Raw genomic sequence first — 23,678 nt, 5'->3', positions numbered from 1 at the left:
GTCTCAATCTTAGTTTGGTGTTATTAAGAAATACCTTAGTATGTTTAACTAGGTGATACCTCACAATGAATACCATTTCACGAAAGATAATTAAAACTAATTCATATTTATTCCAACTGAAAAATAACTTGCTTTCACACGAGGAAACACATTCAGTACTATTTTCTGTCATCATCATTCCATCTGGACAAAAGCATCCCTCTCCTGAAGTGTGAGTGCCAGGTTCCACTGTGCTGAAATGGATGCAAACATTTTAAAATTGTAATACATTTTTTTGACATTCAACTCTTAAAAAAGATTGTTAAAGTATATAAGTGGTCTATTAATACATGTCAAAATACTTACGAGTTGACACAGCGATCATCTGTTTTGCTTGGGCAAGCCTTATAAACCAAATTGTGCGGACATGCATGGTCTTGAAATAAGAGACAAGTATTAATGGTACAAGTTAAACACAAATCCATTGGCTGTGAGGTCATTGTATAAATTCATTAACAATAATAACACTCCAACACTCATAACAAAACCTCTTGCCTCAAAATGTTCTGACTGGCACATCTTTCACTGTGTTAGCTATCATGAAACGCCCAACCAGAGTACCCATTGCAGTGTACTAAAGAATCAAGACATACCAACTCAAAGCCTAAATTATTAGTTCCTTGGTTACAAGCATTGAATGTCGTCACACTTTTTTGTATTCATTATCAATGTTTGAGAGGTGGGACTGATTGTCTAGAAACTGGAGTTCACCTTTATTTGGGGCACTTAACAAGTGCTGTAATAAGTACCAACTGTCAACCAAGGAACCTTAAAGCAATGCAAAACTAGAAAATTAACTACCGGTAATTGAAAAATAATTGTGGTTGTTTGCCGAGTTTAAACTTAACTTGCCTTGTTCGTGATGGCAGCTCTCCTCCAGCTGTTGTGTTTTTGACATGAACCTTGGGTAGCAAGTCTTGGCCAAAATCCTGCCAGCGACAGAATAGCTGTCCACAGAAAAGTCTCCACCAAGGGGAATACATGTTGCTTTAATGCATGTGCCCTTTCCACCCCACAACTGTCAGTGCAGATTAAGATACATGCCACGAGCAGTCCCATGCCACTGCCAGGTAATCGTTCATTACCCTGTCTAGACTGCAGGATGCCTTCAAGTTCTGCAGAGCTGCAATGACTATTTAAGGGACCTAAAAATGCTGGGTAAAATTTACACTGTGAAAAATGCCCGTGTCCCATTGGGGATACTTTAACTTAAGTCTTCTAGCTCATTTGTTGCAAGCTTGGCCCTCGTTTAAATGGGGGTTACAAACAAAAAAATAATCTAGGTTCCATATTATTGCCTTGAAAGAATAAACCAAGACAGAGAAGAATGTTATGTACATTAAGTCCCAGAGCTGTACATCATAGTGATGGGCCCAGCATGGCCATGCTGTCCTTTTTGCTCATATACACTAATCATCTCATGCTTGTTTTAGATTAAATTCTGCCAACACTTCACCAATCTTTCCAACTGATTTGTATCCTGTCTTCCAGACCATCCACAATATTAACCCATATAACAAACAGTAAATGTCCTAGTTGCAACCCCTGTGGTACATCACCAGTTACAGACTTCCAATCAGAGAAACATCCTCCCATTATTATTCCCTTCCTCCTAGCATCAAGCCAATTTTGGATACAATTAGCCAGCTCATCTTGGATTCCTTGTGCCCTAATCTTTTTAAACTAGCCTGCTATGCACAATCCCATCAAATGTCTCACTAAAGTCTTCTGTAGACAACATCTACCTCTCTGCCTTCTTCAGTCTCCTTGGTTAACTATCCCCAAAAACTTCAAAACTAATGAAACAGGATTTGCCCTTCATAAAGCCACAGGGGAAAAACTAGATATACAAAGTCGTAAAATGTTGATGAATTTCTATGGATTGCTTCTGGTTGCATAAAGAACTATGGGGTTTTTTGCACTAGTATTGTGGTTATTAATATATTTAATATTATATATTATCTGTGTTTTGCATTCACATGCCAATTTTGCTGCGACAAGTAAGAAATTCAGTCTTTCGTTGTTATTATATATGACTATTGAACACTATTGGCTCTTGAAGCCATCTTGGTGTCAGATTAATTAGGGCAATTAAGGCAAAAAGCAAAGGAACATGGAAGATCTATGAAATGCCATCTGAGCAATAGGAAACATTCAATGGATCAGATGGGGAGAAAATTTGAATAATTACAAATAGGCTAATTACTATGTGACGAACTGACTATTATCAAAGATTGGAGTTCTGCAACGTGGTCTTCCAATGTGCATTGGATTTCTACAATGTAGAAGGGATCACAAAGATCAACCCGCAATATACTAGTTTGGATAAAATATAAGCGAATCACTGTGCCATGCAAAAGCACTGAAATGTTGAGAAGGGATTAAGTAAAAGAGCATGGGTAGCATGGGAACATGCCATGAGAAGGGGAGAGGTTGGTTAGTTGAGATTTCTTTCCACTTAAAACAAATATAAACTTCTCAGTATTTGTAATGGTAATGCTTACGTGGACCTTGGAGATGCAGCAATCAAAGAGAAGCAGCGAGAAGAGCTTATCGGCTGAAACCCGTGGGAGAGGCAAGTCAGAGGGGAGTCCGAGGATGAAAAACAGTTTAAAAAGAGCGCCAAAAAGCCAGTATTAGCACAGTGCTTACATGGATCTTGGAGAAGTAGCAATCAAAGAGAAGCAGGGAGAAGAGCTTATTGGCTGAAACCCATGGGAAAGGTGTCAGAGGTGAGGCAGAGGGGAAAAACAGTTTAAAACTGAGGAATTTGATTTGTAAATAGGCAAAATATCAGCCATTATAAGCGAAGTTGCTCTAGAGGAGCGGCAGTGAGGGAGCTGCCTTGTAAGGGAAGTGTGAGCCTTCGGCTCGAGAGTCTTCGGCGAGGAGGCTGAGGAGTGGAGACTACGCAAAAAGCTGGAGAGCATGGGACGCTGGGAACACATGATGGGTGAGATGAGACAGAGTGATGTATGCAGGATGTGGGAGGCCAGGGACATGGATGGAGCCTCTGGCTGCTACAACTGCAGATGTATAGGGCCCTAGTGAGACCACACCTGAAGTATTATGTGCAGTTTTGGTCCCCTAATTTGAGAAAGGACATTCTTGCTATTGAGCGAGTGCAGCGTAGGTTTACGAGGTTAATTTCCAGGATGGCAGGACTGTCATATGCTGAGAGAATGGCTCGGCTGGGCCTGTATACATTGGAGTTTAGAAGGATGAGAGGGTATCTTATTGAAACATATTATTAAGGGTTTGGACACGCTATAGGCAGGAAACATGTTCCCGATGTTGGGGGAGTCCAGAACCAGGGGTCACAGTTTAAGAATAAGGGGTAAGCTATTTAGAATGGAGACGAGGAAACTACTTTCTCACAAAGTTGTGAGTCTGTGGAATTCTCTGCCTCAGAGGGCAGTGGAGGCTGGTTCTCTGGATACTTTCAAGAGAGCTAGAAAGGGCTCTTAAAAATAGCGGAGTCAGGGGATATGGGGAGAAGGCAGGAATGGGGTTGATCATTCTACATGCCTGGAATGGGGTTGATTGGGGATGATCAGCCTTGATCATATTGAATGGCGGTGCTGGCTCGAAGGGCCAAAAGGCCTACTCCTGCACCTATTGTCTAATGGAGTTATTCCTTTCCAAAGATTTAATCAGGGTTTGTGAGGCATGTAGAACATCACATTAACCATGACTGCCTGTGTTTTCAGGTCAACTCCTCTGCTGGCAATTGCGGATCAAGTGGAAATATTTTTAATTTGAATGGAGAAATACAGACTCATCAGCTGTATTCTCCTATCCAGGGAGATAGGAAATCTGGCAAGTGCACATTGTGGAGGAGTAAGTCCACCTTGTTCCCTGCCTCAGTCACTTTGTCACTAAGATCAGTTTGTAACGTTCTCCACACACCAGGTGTGAAACTGACCAATAATCTCTTTGTTTCTCCAAGTAATATAAAAATGTTGACAGTTTTCCAATCAAAAAGTTACATTTGTGAATTTTGATAGCCAAAATCTACATTTAGCATTTGGTGTAAAAAACATTAGTTTAGGAGAATATTTTCTCTCAAATTTCTCTTTTTTTGTGTGTCAATATACAAAATGTAGATCTTTCACCTTGATTTGTTTTAATTTTCTTTGAGAAGTGAGTGGAGATTGAGGATAAAATACTAATAAAATATTTGTTAAAAATACATGGCTAATTCCTAGGATATTCTACATTGCAATGTACAGCAGACTTGTTTCTCAGCAAGCTATACTTAGTTGTGCATAGTGGGAATCCAGAAGAAGCTGCAAGCAGAATCGTGGAATTGTTAAAATCGTGTTGCCACTTTTAGTGAAAAAGATTTGGACGTTAGCAGAATTTTGGCCACACTTATTTCCTGAAAACAAAATCATTATTTGTACATATGTTATACTGTAATTACAGGCAGGTTGCTGGAATTTAATTATTTGCATGCCTTATAGTACTTACTGCACAATCCATTTGTGTAAGGTCTCCAGTCAACACAAAAACCCAATTTAAAGCACTCATCTGCAGCAGCTTCCAAGCTACTACAAGTAACATTTGTCCCGCAGTTGTCATAGATACAAGTCTTTTTAAAGTGTTCAATGTCAACCTTCTGTCTGCATTTTTCAAATGGCCTGAATAGAGGAAGAGAGAGCAGTGCACTTCTGAGAGCATGTTTTATCATCTGGGAATAGCCGACTTATTTACATTTTCTGTTTTGTAGTAGATGTCTTAGAAAATAATAGTACAATTAAGCAACTTCAACTTGGTTTATGAAAAGAAAAATGTTGACAAATTTATTACAGTTCTTTGAAATTGTGACTGTCAGGGTGGATTAAAGAAAACAGGTATACGCAATGTATTTTGGATTTCAAGCATCATTTGATAAGGTGCCATCTAAGGGCTGCCTGGTAATATTGGGAATGTTACTTTGGATTGAGGATTGACTGATTAACAGAAAGTGGATAGTTGGGATAAATGGGTCATCTTTCAGTTGGCAAACTAACCATACAGTTCCAACATTCCCTGCGCTACTTTCCTTAGAACTTCTTTGCATTAGATTTATAGACCACTGGGATCTCTTCTTGGGTAGGGGTGACCTGTACAATAGGGACGGGTTACACCTTAACTGGAGGGGGACCGACGTTCTGGCAGGCAGGTTTGCTAGGGCTACACGTGTGGGTTGTGGGTTTAAACTATATAGTGGGGGGAGGGATTGACAAATTGGGAGTATAAATATGGAGTTGAAATAGTGAGTACAGGAAAAGTTACAAAAGACTCTTGAATTCATGGGAAGGAGAGTTCGAGAAGGCATAAGAGAGCAAGGACATGGCCAATAGTGACCAGTGTGAGAGGGGAGGTGAATACCGAAGTTAAAGTGTTGTTCATGAATGCGCGGAGTATAAGAAATAGTGGATGAGCTTGAGGCTCAGTTAGGAATTGGCAAGTAAGAAGTTGTGGGAATTACAGAGACATGGCTGCAAGAGGGCCAGAGCTGGTAAACCTCCGATCGAAAAGAGACAGGTGGGCAGGGGGTGGGGTAGCTCTGTTGCTGAGGAATCAAATTCAGTCCCTTGCAAGGGGTGACATTGAAACAGGAGATGTGGAGTCAGTATGGATAGAACTCAGGAATTGTAAGGGTAAAAAGACCCTAATGGGACTTATCTACAGGCCCCCCAAACAGTAGCCTGGATATAGGGTGCAAGTTGAATCAGGAGTTAAAATTGGCATGTAGTAATGGTAATGCTATGGTTGTTATGGAAGATTTCAACATGCAGGTAGACTATGATAATCAGGTTGGTACTAGGCCCCAAGAAAGGGAGTTTGTGGAGTGCCTCCATGATGGATTTTTAGAGCTGCTTGTATTGGAGCCTACCAGGGAGAAGGCAATTCTGGATTTAGTGATATGTAATGAACTGGATTTTAATAAAGGAACTTTAGGTTAATGAGCCGTTAGGAGGTAGTGACCATAATATGGCCAAGATTAATCTACAATTGGAGAGGGAGAAGGGTAGATCGGAGGTGTCAGTGTTACAGTTGAATAAAGGGGACTATGGAGCCATGAGGGAGGAGCTGGCCAAAGTTGACTGGAAAGATACACCAGCAGGGATGACAGTGGAACAACAATGGCAGGTATTTCTGGGAATAACACAGAAGGTGCAGGATCAGTTCATTTCAAAGAGGAAGAAAGATTCCAAGGGGAGTAAGGGGCGACCGTGGCTGACAAGGGACACCAGGGACAGTATAAAAATAAGAATAGTACAACGTAACAAAGATAAGCGGGAAGCAAGTAGATTGGGTAATGTTTAAAGAGCAACAGAAGATAACTTAAAAGGCAATACTGGGAGAGAAAAAAATGTGGTACAAAGGTAAGCCAGCCAAGAATATAAAGGAAGATAGTAAAAGATTCTTTAGGTATGTGAAGAGGAAAAAATTAGTTAAGACCAAAGTTGGACCCTTGAAAACTGAAAAAGTTGAATTTATTATGGGAAACAAGGAAATGGCAGATGAGTTGAACAGGGACTTTGGACCCATCTTCACTAAGGAGGACACAAACAATCTTCCTGATATACTAGTGGCCAGAGGATCTGGAGTGACAGAGGAACTGAAGGAAATCCACATTAGGCAGGAAATGGTGTTGGGTAGACTGATGGAACTGAAGGCTGATAAATCCCCAAGGCCTGATGGTCTGCATCCCAGGGTATTTAAGACATGAACCTGGAATTTCCTGTGAATCAGTCCCGAACCCTTACTTGCCTCATATGTTTTGTTGAGGACAGGCGTTTTGTGCCTGTAGGAGATACAAAGAAAATAGGTACAGTGGGCCATTCAGCCCTTTGAGCCAGCACCACCATTCAATGTGATCATGGCTGATCATCCCCAATCAGTACCCCATTCCTGCCTTCTCCCCATATCCCTTGATTCTGGTAGCCCTAACAGGTCTATCTAACTAACTTTTGAATACATCTAGTGAATCGGCCTCTATTGCCTTCTGAGGCAGAGAATTCCACAAATTCACAACTCTTTGGTTGAAAAAGTTTTTCCTCATCTCAGTCCTAAATGGCCTACCCATTATTCTTAAACTGTGGCTCCTGGTTCTGAACTCCCCCAACATCGCAAACATTTTTCCTGCATCAAGCGTGTCCAATCCCTTAATAATTTTAGATGTTTCTGTAGGGCTCCGAGCAAGCCAATCTTCCTCCCAAAAAATGCATTATATCTGAACAGAAGACATTAAATATATTGGGACCCATCAACCAATCTGTAAGGAACTGGTGATATGTGGAGAGTGACAGGGGAACAGTCCTGGAAAATGTGGACAGTTAAATGCAAGGATAGCCTTACAGGGAGGGAAAAGGGAGCGAGACCAGAAACTGGGGGGGGGGGGGGGGAAGAAAATTTGGTAGGAGATTAGGATAAGGGGGTTTAAGGAAGGGACTGATGAAGAGCATGTTGGTAGACTGCATGGTGTGCCCACAAAGTTATGTTGACAGATTTATTAGTTTAAAAAAAAAGTAACTATCAGGATGGATTAAAGGAAACAAGTACATGCAATGTATTTGGCATTCCAAAAAAAAAGTGGAATTTGTTCTGAAAAGCATGTTGTAAGTGGCGGTGTATGTGTAAAATGAAGACAAAGTATTAGCCCCAGTCCTTCATTGATCCCAATTCAATTTTTCTTCTGGAAGGATCAATTCAACATTGTTAATTCTAAATTGCCAAATTTGTTCAAAGACTGAACAATAATTTCATTTGTTTATTGCCAAGGTAAGTTTCTAAATTTTGGTCAAATTAAGCCAATGCAGAGAGCTTCAAGCCGCAAAAGCCTGTTAGCTGAATGGATGATTTCACGCTGCGGACTCATTGAAATTTAGTGCACCAATTGGATACATATTTTGAGAAAAATAATTGTGAGGAACAAGTTCACTTACTTTCCTGTAATGAGGTCACAGATGGGGTGTTTATAAGGGCATGGAGTCGAAGTAGGTGTTACTCCACAAGGAGTCACTGAAGTGGAATTGCCTTGACAGTAAGGTTTCTTGATATCGTTATGTATCCATTCGGAAGCAGTTGTGGAACAACATTTAGAAGATACGCCTGTACCATTTCTTCTCGAGCAGTTTCCTATTTCAGCAAAACATTATTTAGCAGAGTTACCAGTAAAATTGCCATAAAGCAGAATTAAAACTGTAAAAAATTACTATGTACATTACATACCACATTGGCCTCGAGTGTTAGTTAAGAATGACTCTGCAATACTTATTGTAAATAGGAAATTAGCAGCAGTAATGTTTGTTAGAATTTCAGGAATTGATATGTGCGTTTTTGGCCATTGTTCTGTAATGTTGAATTCTTCTGTAAAATAAGGAATCTTCGTATCATGTCCATTGACTGTTAACTGTGAAAGCAAGTACAAATACTTTAGGAATGCTATCCTGGTTACAAGTTTAAAAACAAAAGAATTGAAGTACAAAAAGTTCAGGACAATCATTTAACTGCAGGCTATGAGCTGCGTAAAACAAAAGAAAATAAAATGACTTGGATTGAATGGGATTGGCAATGTTATAGTTTAAATGGAAACATCAGGCTGTATGGTATGTGGGGCTTTTCAATAGCAAGGCCTGTTTGTGTGCCTGGGGCTTGTCTGTCTCGGTGGGAAGGTTTATCAGAAGTGTTCTACTGTGATGTTTTCACACTGAGGGAAGCATTTTGGTTTCTCTTTTACCAAACCAGTTGAGATTGGATTGAGCTGTTGCAATAACCAGGGTACCAATGAACATTCTGAATGAACTACGCTGATTACCTGTTGGTTTGTCCACTTATAAGAAACATTGGGAAGGAATATCACAAATTGTTTGCATTGTTAGTTTTCTAAGAACATTAAGTAGGCCACGAGTTACTTAATGGCATCTATTGGGTAAAAAAAAAGAATATGAATGGCACTTACCTTATTATTTGCAGGTGAAATTGTAATAATATTTTCTTTGTAAAAAATAATTAGTTGTTTTGGACACGATTTAGGTATGCCTTCTAAACAATAATAATTGTCCACCAGGACTGAAAAGTTATATTTGGGAATTATTTCTTCGACGGCAGTATATGTACAATTCCCAAAGAAGTCATAATTGATCCCATGAAAGGTGCGATAATGTGGATCTCCCCATATTTTACATTCGTCTAAAATTAAAAATACAATTTCAGAATGGCAGAAAAGTAAGAACAATACAAATCACTGTGAAAGATAAATTGTTTAACAGAGGAATGATACTGACAAACACATTCAAATCGATGACAACAGCCATTGTGAGTTATGATTTTCACAGGACTCTTCCCATCACGACAAGTGTGCCGGTGTATTTCTGGACAAGTTTCATTCGTTATGCGAATTATGCCATGGACCAGACAAATATAATTCTTGCAGTTCGTTGTCCAGGTTTCATTGCACTAAAGAGAAAACAAACATTAAATTCATAAATAATCCTAAATTACTTATTTGTCAAACATAGAATGGGAACTGCTTTTACCTGGTGCTTGCTAACTAGCAAGCTCAGTAGTTCATACTCCAATTTAAAATGTTGCTACCTGAAAACTCTTTTCTTAGCTCACTGGTATCTTCAAAATGTATGAGAACAACTGAAGGATCAAATAGAATCCAAATTAGCTCATCTCAATGTTTCCTAATTGTCCATTTGTTGGTTTGCATCACAGTGCTATATTTCCATCAGTTCTTGTTAATGCAAGCATTACTTGAATAACTCTTGCCATTCCTGTTAATACACAGCAACACCACCATTCATGGAAATGAAACTTTAGTGCTAGGAAGACCTTTTATTTCACCTAGAAGCAATATCAAGCACAAACCACATTGATTTTGCTCAAATGTTTGCAGATGCATCCTTAACGATCTGCCATTTTAGATCAACAGGTGTCTTTGCCCAATCTCCCATTTTGTCTGATGCCGGATAGCTTGTCACCATATGCATTAGTTGTGCAACTTCAGTTCATGGTTTCCAAGTGTTGATTGTACAGATTAGATAGTGGAGGTAAGACAAAGATCTACACTGACTGTGGTTGAGATGGTGCTCCTTGGATCAGCAGTTGGTACTAAGTATGAGTGGAGCCGAGATGGTCCACGATTTAAGACCATGTGATGTTTACATAATAACGTCACCTCTTCCCTATTTCTAACACTGCCCATAATATCCTTTACTAACATTGCCCATAATGTCCTTAACTAACATTTATGTCCACTCTATAACTTCTCAAAATTATATGTACTTCAGAAAAATATGGGATATGGTCAGGAGTTCACTGGTTTGATTTTGTGTCTTGTAAGTGATATTTTCTTAGGCCACACGCTCTATGTACTGGAGTGGCTGCTGATCCAGGTAAGCCCCAGGCTGCTGCAGGTCTTCCTCTGTCGCCCCCAACTGACTTGGCCCGCGATCCGACATCCCTCTCCTTGCCCGACCACCTTTATGTCCCGGGGGTGCCTCCTGCACCCAAGCTTGAATGTGTTGGAGTTACTACCCTGGGTCCCTCTCCTACTGGCCCACATCTCAGGTCTGTCGTCGCCTGCAGCTCCCTGCTCCTCAGCTCGCTGGTCTTCAGGGTCGAGCTTGGTGGCTTGCTGGGTCATCCTTCATCCGGCCTCCTGGGTGAGTTCTGGCTCTGCAGCATCGTGGGAGCCTTCTTCCGCTGCACAGGATTTCCGAGAGCACTGGGTTGGAGGTTACCCAAGCAACATATGGGGTGCTGTTCCTCCATTCATCCCCATCAACATCTATCCTGTCAAGTTCCCTGAGGATATTACATAATTGTACAAGATTGGCCCTCATTCTCTAATGCCAAAGGATAGAGACACAAGCAGCCGATTGTCTCGAGACGTTGTGGCTGTTTGGGGCATATTCTATGTAGAATAATCTTAGTCAAAGTTAAAATGAGCATACATGTTGTTTGACATCAATATGTATGCTTCACAATATCTGTACATATGTACATTGCTTGCAAGCAGCCCACTTCTAATTTATACTAAGTGTTGAGGGCGTTTCTGCCCAATTGTGTTTAAAATTCTGTCCTGAAGCATGTAACACTGCATAATCTGATAGAATTGCCAGTTCATCAATCACAATAAATAACAAAATGTAAGTATTTTTGCATTATTTACCAGATTATATTTCTTCCAGATCCTCTATAACATTTTGGTGCAACAATTTTGTATTTGGTGTACATCTATTCACACAGTAGATATCTGGATACCAATTTTTTTAAATATTGAATCTTATTCTTTTGTCCTGCTTTATTTTCATATTTTCACAACAATACTGACTTTTAACAGTGTTTTAATCTTCCCCTATTTTCTAGTTATTTTTCCTTCCCTTTCTGTTCAAAGATTTTCCTCATTTTTATTAAGTCTCCTTTTGGTTGAATAACCTTCCTCGTGTATCTCACATTTAGATATTCCCCAAGATGTTTAAACATATCTAAAACTATTAAAAAAAAAATAACTTGAGCAGTAACATCTGCTGCTTATCATTGATTTGTGAACTCTTACATTTAGATATCTGAACTTACTTTTCTTCGTGGGGTTGTTTCACAAACACATTCCTCTACAGTTGCGGGTGTGGTAAATGGCGACATTGAACTGGCTGTGCTTGGAGATAAAGTTGTCCCAGGATTACAGCAGACTCTAATTTTATAGTCCAAACACCTGCTATAGTTGGAAGTTTCTTTATTATAAGAACAAATCAGTCCTTTTTTTAAATCACACGTGACATTGTCTTTCGTTTCACTGATCAGAAGCTGTGGAATGCCGACAGCCTCGCACTCAATGTTACTTATGGAGTAAGGGGAAACTGAACATAATTTGTTACGTATTGGCTCCAGTAATTCGGAATCATCTTTATTGTGAATAGACGGTGAATTTTGATTGGACCATGCAGACCATGTACCATCACAAACCAGTTCTGAAATATAAGATAGTGATACATTTACAACATAACCGTCATATGCAATAATTACATACAATGATATCTCAGCCAAAAAAAATCATGTAGGTAAGTTATCATCTAGTTTTTGAAAGTATTTAATATTTTATGTTGAACTCTTGCCAGGATGGAATTAGCAACAAGCCCAGTTGCAGTTGTGACTTTTATTGTTGAAAATATTGACATTCACATTATTCCAATTTCAAATGAAGCATTGAGAGGATTTCAAAAGATGGAGAGGAAGGTACAAATTAAAAGGCTGTTGTTAACTACAGGTGTTTGATTTCAAATACAATAGAACAAATCTGGTTGTTTGACTAACAATGTAACATTTGCAGAACTGCTTATGTTTCTGAACCCTTTTAAATCACAGGACAAATGAAGAAAAGGGTAGAAATTTAATGATTAAAAGACAAGGAAAAATATTTGAAGACATTTGAGAAAAAACTCTTTTGGCATGTGAAAGCATATAAATTGAGAAGCATTATCTTCATTAAGTTCATATATTTTTCTGAACATTAAGGTGATATTGGGGAAAAATGAATGAACAGATATCGCAAGAAAGAAAAGGTGAAGCTCCAGCATTCATTTTAGATTGTTCAATGGGAAATGGGTTCCTCCTTGCAGTTAACCGGAAAGGAAATTATTTGCAAAAATGACAATCAATCTGCAAATGTTCGAGTAGGTAATTTTGTGCAATTTAAAGCAAAGAAACTTTGAGAAAATTGATAACGACTTACAATTTGTTGTTTACCAGAGATTTAGTAGAGCTGTTAGTAAGACTGCACTGATGGATGTGACTGTCTACACCAAAGTTGAACAAACAACATTCGAGTCAAAAATATTCTCATTTCATCATTACTTACCAGTTGTTGAACTGGGAGTGGACACTGTTGTTCTACCTGCTGTTGGCGTAGTGGCTTCTGGGCAGAAAGATAAAAATACTCAGAAATACTGCAACCTGTTTGTTTTCTTTGAGTTCCACTGCCACTTTATTCTTATAAGAATCAAGCGTAAATATAGAAGTTATTTGATATAAATGCAAAGACACTAGTTTTTCAAAATTCTACAAAGTGCAGTTGCCTCCCAATGAGTAGCGAGTAGATCTAATAGTAGTTCCCATCGATATAAGGGATGTAATTCACTAATTTGATTTGACTAAAAAGTATGTCCCTTCAGTTCTCTTTTCTCTCTCTAAGTGGAGGACATTCCCGACATAACTTGCTGGGCATGTTTTCTTACTCTGCATTTTACAACTCCAACATTCTTTCGTCTATATTTTCACACTCTAAGTGCTCTAATAGACTCCCTCTGAAAAGGTTCTGAAAGCATTCGGGAGAAACACAAATCTGTATACAAATCATCAATATATATGGGCGAGGTGCCGGAAGTCTGGAGGGTGGCTAATGTTGTGCCACTATTTAAAAGGGGCTGCAAGGAAAAGCCTGAGAACTATAGATGAGTGAACCTAATGACTGTAGTAGGCAGGTGACTGGAGCGTGTTCTGAAAGAAAAGATATGTATGCATTGGGACTGACAGGGGCTGATTAGGGATGGCCAGCATGGTTTTGTGAGTGCGATTTGTTTGTATTTCTAGCGAAACAAGCATTTCTAATGTCATTTGATCAAACACTTCACTTACCAGATGTTGACCTGGAAGGAGGCTGATGTGTTGTTGTCGTTGTTGTTGTTGTTGTTGTAGTAGTAACTGGGGAAAAAATTGCTGCTTAATTGAGGATATTAGGTATTAGAAGAGGTCGGACAAAATTGGATTGTTTTCTCGAGAAGATCGGAAGTTGAGGGGACACCCGATGGTAGTGTATGGATATACGAGAGGCATAAAGAGGATAGAGTGTTATTGCCAGGGTAGATATATCAAAGGCTAGAGAGCACAGCTTTAAGGTGAGTGGGGGAAAATATAAAATAAATTAACGTGGTAATATATATATTTTTTTAATGGAAGGTGCCTCATCTTCACACTGATATTGTGGGCTGGTCCTGTGCTCCATTGTTCTATTTGTTGATTTATAATATGTCTACCTGAGTGCTACTTTTGCAAAAATTCCAAAGTTGAAAATTCTAGTTAAGGATTGACATTTGCTTGTATTTCTGCTGAAACCTATATTTCCACTGTTATTTGAACAACACTTACCAGATGTGGTACTGGGAGAAGGCTGATGTGTTGGTGTTGTAGTTGTAACTGGGAAAACAAAAAGAAAAATTCAGCTGCTGCAGCTTTCTGATGTTTGATAAACCCTTAAGAGGTGAAACTCCTTATCATCTCGATCTGTAACAGGCAAACTCTGATCCAAATCAATGTTCACGAGCTTTCAATTAAGTCAAATAGGGAAATATCTTGTCCACTTCTATATTATTCAAGCAGGTGTACTGAATGTGGAGGAAACAAAATCATGAATTTAATTGCATCCAGTAAATTACAATAATCTTGTACATTTCCACGCAGAGTGCTGCTCTTGATGAAACTGCGCTGCTGAAAGCATTCGTGTATTCATATACGTAACAATGCAATTTATCATATCATTTGAAGAGGTACATCACAGACCAGTTTTTGAATGATGAACTGATCGAGTGATTGTTGTCCATCCTGTTGTAATGTTAATTTGGAAAGAGAAAGAACGAAAATCAAACAGAAGAACTTCTTGATATCTGCAAGGCAGTATTAGTGATCATCATCCACTATTTGGTTATTTTATAGACACTCAAAGTTAGATCAAAAAATAAATAACTTTACCTTACAAGACAAAATGGTCATTGATATTTCTGGCTACTTTACCGAGACAACTTGAACTGCAGATTATGTTGATGAATGTGTCAAATACTCTCATAGTTTGCTTTTGTAATTATTTGGTGATTCTATTGAAATAAAAACTCACCACTTGTGGAACTGGTAGAGGGAGTTGTTGTTACTTTGGTTGTAGTTGGCTCTGCTGGAGAACAAGGAAAAGTATTAAAAAATGCTGCACACCAGCTCCATTTGCAACTAATCAGAGAGAGTGACTTGACCAAACATGGTGAAGTGGATATGAAAAGTAATGATTAAAGTGCAGTCCTCAAATACTACATAGCAAGGTTAGGTACCATGGAGCAAACCATCAGTTGCACCTCTTCTTATAAAAGTATTCTGGCGTAATAATAGATAAATGAAGGTATGCCTTTAGTACAGTGTACACGGGTTTTGGAATCTGTACACAGAATTCATTTGTTTTGTAAATGCAGAGTGCAATTTTCATTCAAGGATCGTTGCTGGATGTTTTACATTTTTGCCATACATTTCTAAAAGACTTGGAAGTAAATGTAGATGGGTTGATAAATAAATTTGCAGAAGACACCAAGATTAGCGTAGTTCTAGAAGAGTTCGGAAGTCATGTTACAGCTTTGTAGATCTTTGGTTCGGCCGCATTATAACTATGGCGTGCAGTTTTGGTCTCTTCACACAGGAAGCATTTAAATGCTTTGGAGAGTGTAAAGAACAGGTTTACCAGAATGCAGCCTAATGTTAGATATTTGTTGTTTGGTTGATAAAATACGATTATTTTCTCGAGAAAATCAGAATTGAGGGAACACCTCATGGTATTGTCTGGAAATATGTGACGCATAAATAGGGTAGAGTGTTATTTCCTGGCTAGAAATGTCAAAGGCTGGAGGGCACAGCTTTAAGGTGAGCGGGGGAAAATGTAATGGAGATTAGAATATTAAGATTTTTAACATTTTGTAAAAAATATTTGGCACAGAACTGTGGACTGAAGATACTGTGGATTATGGTCCTGTGGTATACTGTTGTATTTGTCGATTTATAAAATGTCTGCCTAAGAGTACTATTTACCCAAAAATTGCAACGTTACAAATGCTAAATAAGGATTGACATGTGCTTGCATTTCTCGGCACACATGCATTTCTGATGTCATTTGAACGAATACTTCACTTACCAGATGTGGAACTGGGAGGAGGGTGATGTGGTGTTGATGTAGTTATAACTGGGAAAACAAAAGTTAAAATTCAGCTGCTGCAGCTTTCTGATGTTGAGTACACTGATGATTCATAAACACTTAAGTGGTGAAACTCCTTCTATCTCGATCTGTAACGGGCAAACTCTGATCCAAATCAATGCTCACTGTCTTCAATTATGTCATATAGGGAAATATCTTATCCACTTCTATATTATTCAAGCACGTGTACTGAATGTGGAAAGAACAAAATCATGAATTTAATTGCATCCAGTAACTGACAATAATCTTGTACATTTCCACACAGACTGCTGCTCTTGATGAATCTGAGCTGGTGAATGCATTTGTGTATTTATATACGTAACAATGCAATTTTTCTTATATCATTTGTAGAAATCCATCACTTAACAGTTGTTGAATGATGAACAGACGGAGTGATTGTTGTACTTCCTGTTGTAATTGTAATTTGGAAACAGAAAGAAAAATAACCAAATTGAAGACATTTTTGACTACTGCAAAGCAGTAAAATTGATCATCATCAACTATTTGGTTATTATATAGACACTCAAGGTTAGAGCAAAAATAAATTAATGCTTTTTAATATAACACGGTCTCCTTCAGGTGGATAAGTGTAAATGTCAACATTGGTACAAAAATCACTATTTACTCATGTGATTTTTGTCAAATACTCTCATTGTTTGCTTTTGTAATTATTTGGTGATTCTATTGAAAAAAGAACTCACCGCTTGTGGAACTGGTAGAGGGAGTTGTTGTTATTTTGGTTGTAGTTGGCTCTGCTGGAGAACAAGGGAAAGTATTTAAAAATGCTGCTCACCAGCTCCATTTGCAACTAATCAGAGAGAGTGACTTGACAAACATGGTGAAGTGGATACGAAAAGTAATGATTAAAGTGCTGTCCTCAAATACAACATAACAAGGTTAGGTACCATGGAGCAAACCATCAGTTGCATCTCTTCTTATAAAAGTATTGTGACATAATAATAGATAAATGAAGGGATGCGTAGAGTACAGTGAACAATGTTTTGCAATTTGCGATACATTTCGAAACGACTGGAAGTAAATGTGGATGGGTTGATAAGTAAGTTCGCAGATGACACCAACATTCGTGTAGTTCTGGAAGAGTTGGGAAGTCATGTTACAATACAATACAATACAATTTATTTGATATCATTTGAACCTCTTGAGGTTCAAACGAAATTTGGTTTCTGCAGTCATACAAACAAGTAGAAGAACCAAGACACAACACAATTTACACAAACATCCATCACAGTGAATCTCCTCCTCACTGTGATGGAAGGCAAAGCCTTATCTCTCCCCTGCACACCTCCCGATGTCAGAGTCAAAGTCCCCGGCGGGCAATGGTAAGTGTCCCACGGCCGTTAAAGCCGCGCGGGGCGATGTAAGGCCCTGCTCCAGGTACTCTTCAACCCCGCAACTCGGGCGGGAAAGTCGCCATTGAGGAAGCCCCGAAAAGCGGTCTCCCACCAGGGACCCGCGGGCTCCCGGTGTCACTGTCCACCAGACCTGCGGTAGGAGCTTCCGAATCTCCGGGGTCGGGTCGCAGTAGCGTGCCACCACCACTCCTCCCGCTCCGAACTCAGGCAGCTACACGATGGTGGGTAGGTAGGTCCACAGCTCCGCGACTGGAGCCCCAGGTCGTTCCGGTTGGAGGCCGCCCACGGTGCTAGGCCCCAACGACAACGGAGACCCGACGGAGAAAAGTACGGGTTCTCCATGCAGGGGTAAGATTTATAAGTTTCCCCCACTACCTCCCGCCCCTCACACACATACTCAGTTAAAAAATCCCCACTATAACTACATTTAAACAAGACAAAAAAAAAAAAGACAGACAGACTGCAGAGGTCGCTGCGACGTGAGTCGCACCGCCCACCACCACTACAGCTTTGTAGATATTTCGTTAGGCCACATTTGGAGTATTGCGAGGTTTAAGGTGAGTGGGGGGAAATGTAATGGAGATTACAGTATTAAGATTTTTAAGATTTAAAAAAAAATGTTCGGCACAGATACTGTGGACTGAAGTTACTGTGGATTGTGTCCCGTGCTGTACTGTTGTATTTGTCGATTTATAATATGTCAGCCTAAGAGTACTAATTATGCAAAAATTGTGACTTTGAAAATACTAAATGAGGATTGACATGTGCTTGCATTTCTAGTAAAACATGCATTTCTGATGTCATTTGAACAAATACTTCACTCACCAGATGAGGAATGGGGAGGAGGGTGATGTGGTGTTGATGTAGTTGCAACTGGGAAAACAAATGTAAAAATTCAGCTGCTGCAGCTTTCTGATATTGAGTACACTGATGATTCATAAACACTTAAGTGGTGAAACCCCTTCTATCTCGATCTGTAACAGGCAAACTCTGATCCAAATCAATGCTCACTAACTTTCCAATATGTGATATAGGGAAATATCTTATCCACTTCTATATTATTCAAGCAGGTGTACTGAATGATGAAAGAACAAAATCATGAATTTAATTGTATCCAATGTTTGACAATAATCTTGTACATTTCCACGCAGACTGCTGCCATTGATGAAACTGCGCTGGTGAAGGCATTCGTGTATTCATATACGTAACAATGCAATTTTTCTTATATCATTTGCAGAAATCCATCACTTACCAGTTGTTGAATGATGAACAGACGGAGTGATTGTTGTACTTCCTGTTGTAATTGTAATTTGGAAACAGAAAGAAAAATAATCAAATTGAAGACATTTTTGACTACTGCAAAGCAGTAAAATTGATCATCATCAACTATTTGGTTATTTTATAGACACTCAATGTTAGAGCAAAAATAAATTATTGCTTTTTAATATAACACGGTCTCCTTCAGGTGGATAAGTGGAAATGTCAACATTGGTACAAAAATCACTATTTACTCATGTGATGTTTTTCAAAACTTTATTTACCTTACTAGAAAAAATGGTGCTTGATTATTTTAGGCTCCTGAGGCAACTTGAAATGCAGATTTGAGTTGATGGATTTTTGACAAATACTCTCATTGTTTGCTTTTGTGATTATTTGGTGATTCCATTGAAATAAAAACTCACCACTTATGGAACTGGAAGAGGGAGTTGTTGTTACTTTGTTGGTTGTTGGCTCTGCTGGAGAACAAGGGAAAGTATTTAAAAATGCTGCACACCAGCTCCATTTACAAATAATCAAAGAGAGTGACTTGACCAAACATGGTGAAGTGGATACGAAAAGTAATGATTAAAGTCCAGTCCTCATATACAACATGGCAAGGTTAGGTACCATGGAGCAAACCATCCGTTGCACCTCTTATTATAAAAGTATTCTGATGTAATAATAGATAAATGAAAGTATGCCTTAAGTACAGTGTACAAGGGTTTTGGAATCTGTAAACAGAATTCATTTGGTTTGTAAATGCATAGTGCAATTGTCATTCAAGGATCGTTGCTGGATGTTTTACATTTTTGCCATACATTTCGAAAAGACTTGGAAGTAAATGTAGTTGAGTTGATAAATAAATTTGCAGAAGACACCAAGATTGGCGTAGTTCTAGAAGAGTTCGGAAGTCATGTTACAGCTTTGTAGATCTTTGGTTCGGCCACATTTGAACTATTGCGTGCAGTTTTGGTCTCTTCACACAGGAAGCATTTAAATGCTTTGGAGAGTGTAAAGAACCGGTTGACCAGAATGCAGCCTAATGTTAGATATTTGTTGTTTGGTTGGTAAAATACGATTATTTTCTCGAGAAGATCAGAAGTTGAGGGAACACCTGATGGTATTGTCTGGAAAAATGTGACGCATAAATAGGGTAGAGTGTTATTTCCTGGCTAGAAATGTCAAAGGCTAGAGCGCACAGCTTTAAGGTGAGTGGGGGGAAATGTAATGGACGTTAGAATATTAAGATTTTCAACATTTTGTAAAACATATTCGGCACAGAACTGTGGACTAAAGATACTGTGGATTATGATCCTGTGCTATACTGTTGTATTTGTCGATTTATAAAATGTCTGCCTAAGAGTACTACTTGGGCAAAAATTGCAACATTGATAATACTAAATGAGGATTGACATGAGCTTGCATTTCTAGTAAAACGTGCATTTCTGATGTCATTTGAACAAATACTTCACTCACCGGATGTGGAATGGGGAGGAGGGTGATGTGATGTTGATATAGTTGTATCTGGGAAAACAAAAGTAAAAATTCAGCTGCTGCAGCTTTCTGATGTTGAGTACACTGATGATTCATAATCCCTAAAGTGGTGAAACTCCTTCCATCTCGATCTGTAACAGGCAAACTCTGATCCAAATAAATGCTCACTAGCTTTCCAATATGTCATATAGTTAAATATCTTATCCACTTCTATATTATTCAAGCAGGTGTACTCAATGTGGAGAGAACAAAATCATGAATTTAATTGCATCCAATGTATGACAATAATCTTGTACATTTCCACGCAGACTGCTGCCATTGATGAAACTGCGCTGGTGAATGCATTTGTGTATTCATATACGTAACAATGCAATTTTTCTTATATCATTTGCAGAAATCCATCACTTACCAGTTGTTGAATGATGAACAGACGGAGTGATTGTTGTACTTTCTGATGTAATTGTAATTTGGAAACACAAAGAAAAATAATCAAACTGAAGACATTTTTGACTACTGCAAGGCAGTAAAATGGTTCATCATCAACTATTTGGTTATTTTATAGACACTCAATGTTAGGGCAAAATAAATTATTGCTTTTTAATATAACGCGGCCTCCTTCAGGTGGATAAGTGTAAATGTCAACATTGGTACAAAAATCACTATTTACTCATGCGATGTTTTTCAAAACTTTATTTACCTTACTAGAAAAAATGGTGCTTGATTATTTTAGGCTCCTGAGGCAACTTGAAATGCAGATTTGAGTTGATGGATTTTTGACAAATACTCTCATTGTTTGCTTTTGTAATGATTTGGTGATTCTATTGAAAAAAGAACTCACCATTTATGAAACTGGCAGAGGGAGTTGTTGTTATTTTGGTTGTAGTTGGCTCTGCTGGAGAACAAGGGAAATTATTAAAAAATGCTGCACACCAGCTCCATTTGCAACTAATCAGAGAGTGACTTGACAAACATGGTGAAGTGGATACGAAAAGTAATGATTAAAGTGCAGTCCTCAAATACAACATAGCAAGGTTAGGTACCATGGAGCAAACCATCAGTTGCACCTCTTTTTATAAAAGTATTCTGACGTAATAATAGATAAATGAAGGGATGCGTATAATACAGTGAACACGGGTGTCAGAATCTGTACACAGATTTAATTTGTTTTGTAAATGCAGAGTGCAACTTTCAAACAAGGATCGATGCTGAATTTTTTGGTAATTTGGGATACATTTTGAAAAGACTGGAAGTAAATGTGGATGGGTTGATAAGTAAGTTCGCAGATGACATCAAAATTGGTGTAGTTCTGGAAGAGTTTGGAAGTCATGTTACAGCTTTTATAGATCTTTGGTTAGGCAACATTTGAAGTATTGCGTGCAGTTTTGGTCTCTGCACACAGGAAGCATTTGAAGGCTTTGGAGAGTGTAAAGAACAGGTTGAGCAGAATGCTGCCTAATGTAAGATATTTGTTGTTCAGTTGGTAAAATTGGATTATTTTCTCAAGAACATCGGAAGCTGAGGGAACACCTGATGGTAGTGTCCGGAAATACGAGATGCATAATTAGGGTAGAGTGTTATTTCCAGGGTAGAAATGTCAAAGGCTAGAGGGCACAGCTTTAAGGTGAGTGGGGGGAAATGTAATGGATATTACCGTATTAATATTTTTAACATTAAAAAAAAAAATGTTCAGCACAGATACAGTGGACTGAAGATACTGTGGATTGTGGTCCCGTGCTGTACTGTTGTATTTGTCTATTTATAATATGTCAGCCTAAAAGTACTACTTTCGCAAAAATTGCAACGTTAAAAATACTAAATAAGGATTGACATGTGCTTGCATTTCTAGGAAAACATGCATTTCTGATGTCATTTGAACAAATACTTCACTTACCAGATGTGGAACTGGGAGGAGGGTGGTGTGGTGTTGATGTAGTTGTAACTGGGAAAACAAAAGTAAAAATTCAGCTGCGGCAGCTTTCTGATGTTGAGTACACTGATGATTGATAACCCCTTAAGAGTTGAAACTCCTTCTGTCTCGATCTGTAACAGGCAAACTCTGATCCAATTCAATGCTCACTAGCTTTCAATTATGTCAAATAGGGAAATATCTTATCCACTTCAATATTATTCAAGCAGGTGTACTGAATGTGGAAAGAACAAAATCATTGCATCCAGTAAATTACAATTGTACATTTCCACGCAGACTGCTGCTCTTGATGAAACTGCGCTGGTGAATGCATTTGTGTATTCATATACGTAACAATGCAATTTTTCTTATATCATTTGCAGAAATCCATCACTTACCAGTTGTTGAATGATGAACAGACGGAGTGATTGTTGTACTTCCTGATGTAATTGTAATTTGGAAACAGAAAGAAAAATAATCAATCTGAAGACATTTTTGACTACTGCAAGGCAGTAAAATTGATCATCATCCACTATTTGGTTATTTTATAGACACTCAATGATGGAGCAAAAATAAATTATTGCTTTTTAATATAACACGGTCTCCCTCATGTGGATGTGGAAATGTCAACATTGGTACAAAAATCACTATTTACTCGTGTGATGTTTTTCAAAACCTTATTTACATTACTAGAAAAAATGGTGCTTGATTTTTATTTTTGGCTATTTTCCTGAGGCAACTTGAAATGCAATTTGAGTTGATGGATTTTTGTCAAATACTCTCATTGTATGCTTTTGTAATTATTTGGTGATTCTAATGAAAAAAGAACTCACCACTTGTGGAAATGGTAGAGGGAGTTATTGTTACTTTGGTTGGAGTTGGCTCTGCTGGAGAACAATGGAAAGTATTAAAAAATGCTGCACACCAGCTCCATTTGCAACTAATCAGAGAGTGACTTGACAAACATGGTGAAGTGGATTAGAAAAGTAATGATTAAAGTGCAGTCCTCAAATACAACATAGCAAGGTTAGGTACCATGGAGCAAACCATCAGTTGCACCACTTCTTATAAAAGTATTCTGACGTATAATAGATAAATAAAGGGATGCATAGAGTACAGTGAACATGGGTGTCGGAATCTGTACACAGATTTAATTTGTTTTGTAAATGCAGAGTGCAACTTTCATACAAGGATCGATGCTGAATTTTATGCAATTTGCGATACATTTCGAAAAGACTCGGAAGTAAATGTGGTTGGGTTGATAAGTAAGTTCGCAGATGACACCAAAATTTGTGTAGTTCTGGAAGAGTTTGGAAGTCATGTTACAGCTTTGTAGATCTTTGATTAGGCCACATTTGAAGTATTGTGTGCAGTTTTGGGCTCCGCACACAGGAAGCATTTGAAGGCTAAAGAACAGGTTGACCAGAATTCTGCCTAATGCCCCTGTACCACATAGGAAACCTGAACGGAAACCTCTGGAGACTTTGTGCCCCACCCAAGGTTTCCGTGCGGTTCCCGGAGGTTGCAGGAGGTTGCCGGAGGTTGCAGGTAGTGGAGGCAGGTAGGGAGACTGACAAAAACATTTGGGAACCTCCGGTAACCA

At 38.6% G+C, this 23,678-nt stretch overlaps 1 protein-coding gene across 1 annotated transcript in view; it reads right to left on the bottom strand.

Annotated features, from left to right (window-relative positions):
- The window catches only part of LOC116984979 (mucin-2-like), a 221,466-nt gene that overhangs the window by 1,991 nt on the left and 195,797 nt on the right, over window positions 1-23,678 (bottom strand). Inside the window, exons 92-104 of the mRNA XM_033039340.1 lie at window positions 22,909-22,962; window positions 22,474-22,515; window positions 22,061-22,108; window positions 16,744-16,797; window positions 15,983-16,030; window positions 14,930-14,983; window positions 12,902-12,958; window positions 8,996-9,225; window positions 8,266-8,446; window positions 7,980-8,172; window positions 4,513-4,682; window positions 346-415; window positions 133-233 (exon numbers count right to left, since the gene is read on the bottom strand). Of these exons, the coding sequence (XP_032895231.1) occupies window positions 133-233; window positions 346-415; window positions 4,513-4,682; window positions 7,980-8,172; window positions 8,266-8,446; window positions 8,996-9,225; window positions 12,902-12,958; window positions 14,930-14,983; window positions 15,983-16,030; window positions 16,744-16,797; window positions 22,061-22,108; window positions 22,474-22,515; window positions 22,909-22,962 (1,302 nt within the window). The remainder of the gene's footprint in view (window positions 1-132; window positions 234-345; window positions 416-4,512; window positions 4,683-7,979; window positions 8,173-8,265; window positions 8,447-8,995; window positions 9,226-12,901; window positions 12,959-14,929; window positions 14,984-15,982; window positions 16,031-16,743; window positions 16,798-22,060; window positions 22,109-22,473; window positions 22,516-22,908; window positions 22,963-23,678) is intronic.

Source organism: Amblyraja radiata, chromosome 21 (genome assembly GCF_010909765.2).
Source record: "Amblyraja radiata isolate CabotCenter1 chromosome 21, sAmbRad1.1.pri, whole genome shotgun sequence".
Taxonomy (NCBI): Eukaryota; Metazoa; Chordata; class Chondrichthyes; order Rajiformes; family Rajidae; genus Amblyraja; species Amblyraja radiata.
Note: the sequence above shows the minus strand (reverse complement) of the source record. Positions and strands in the feature narration are given on the sequence as shown.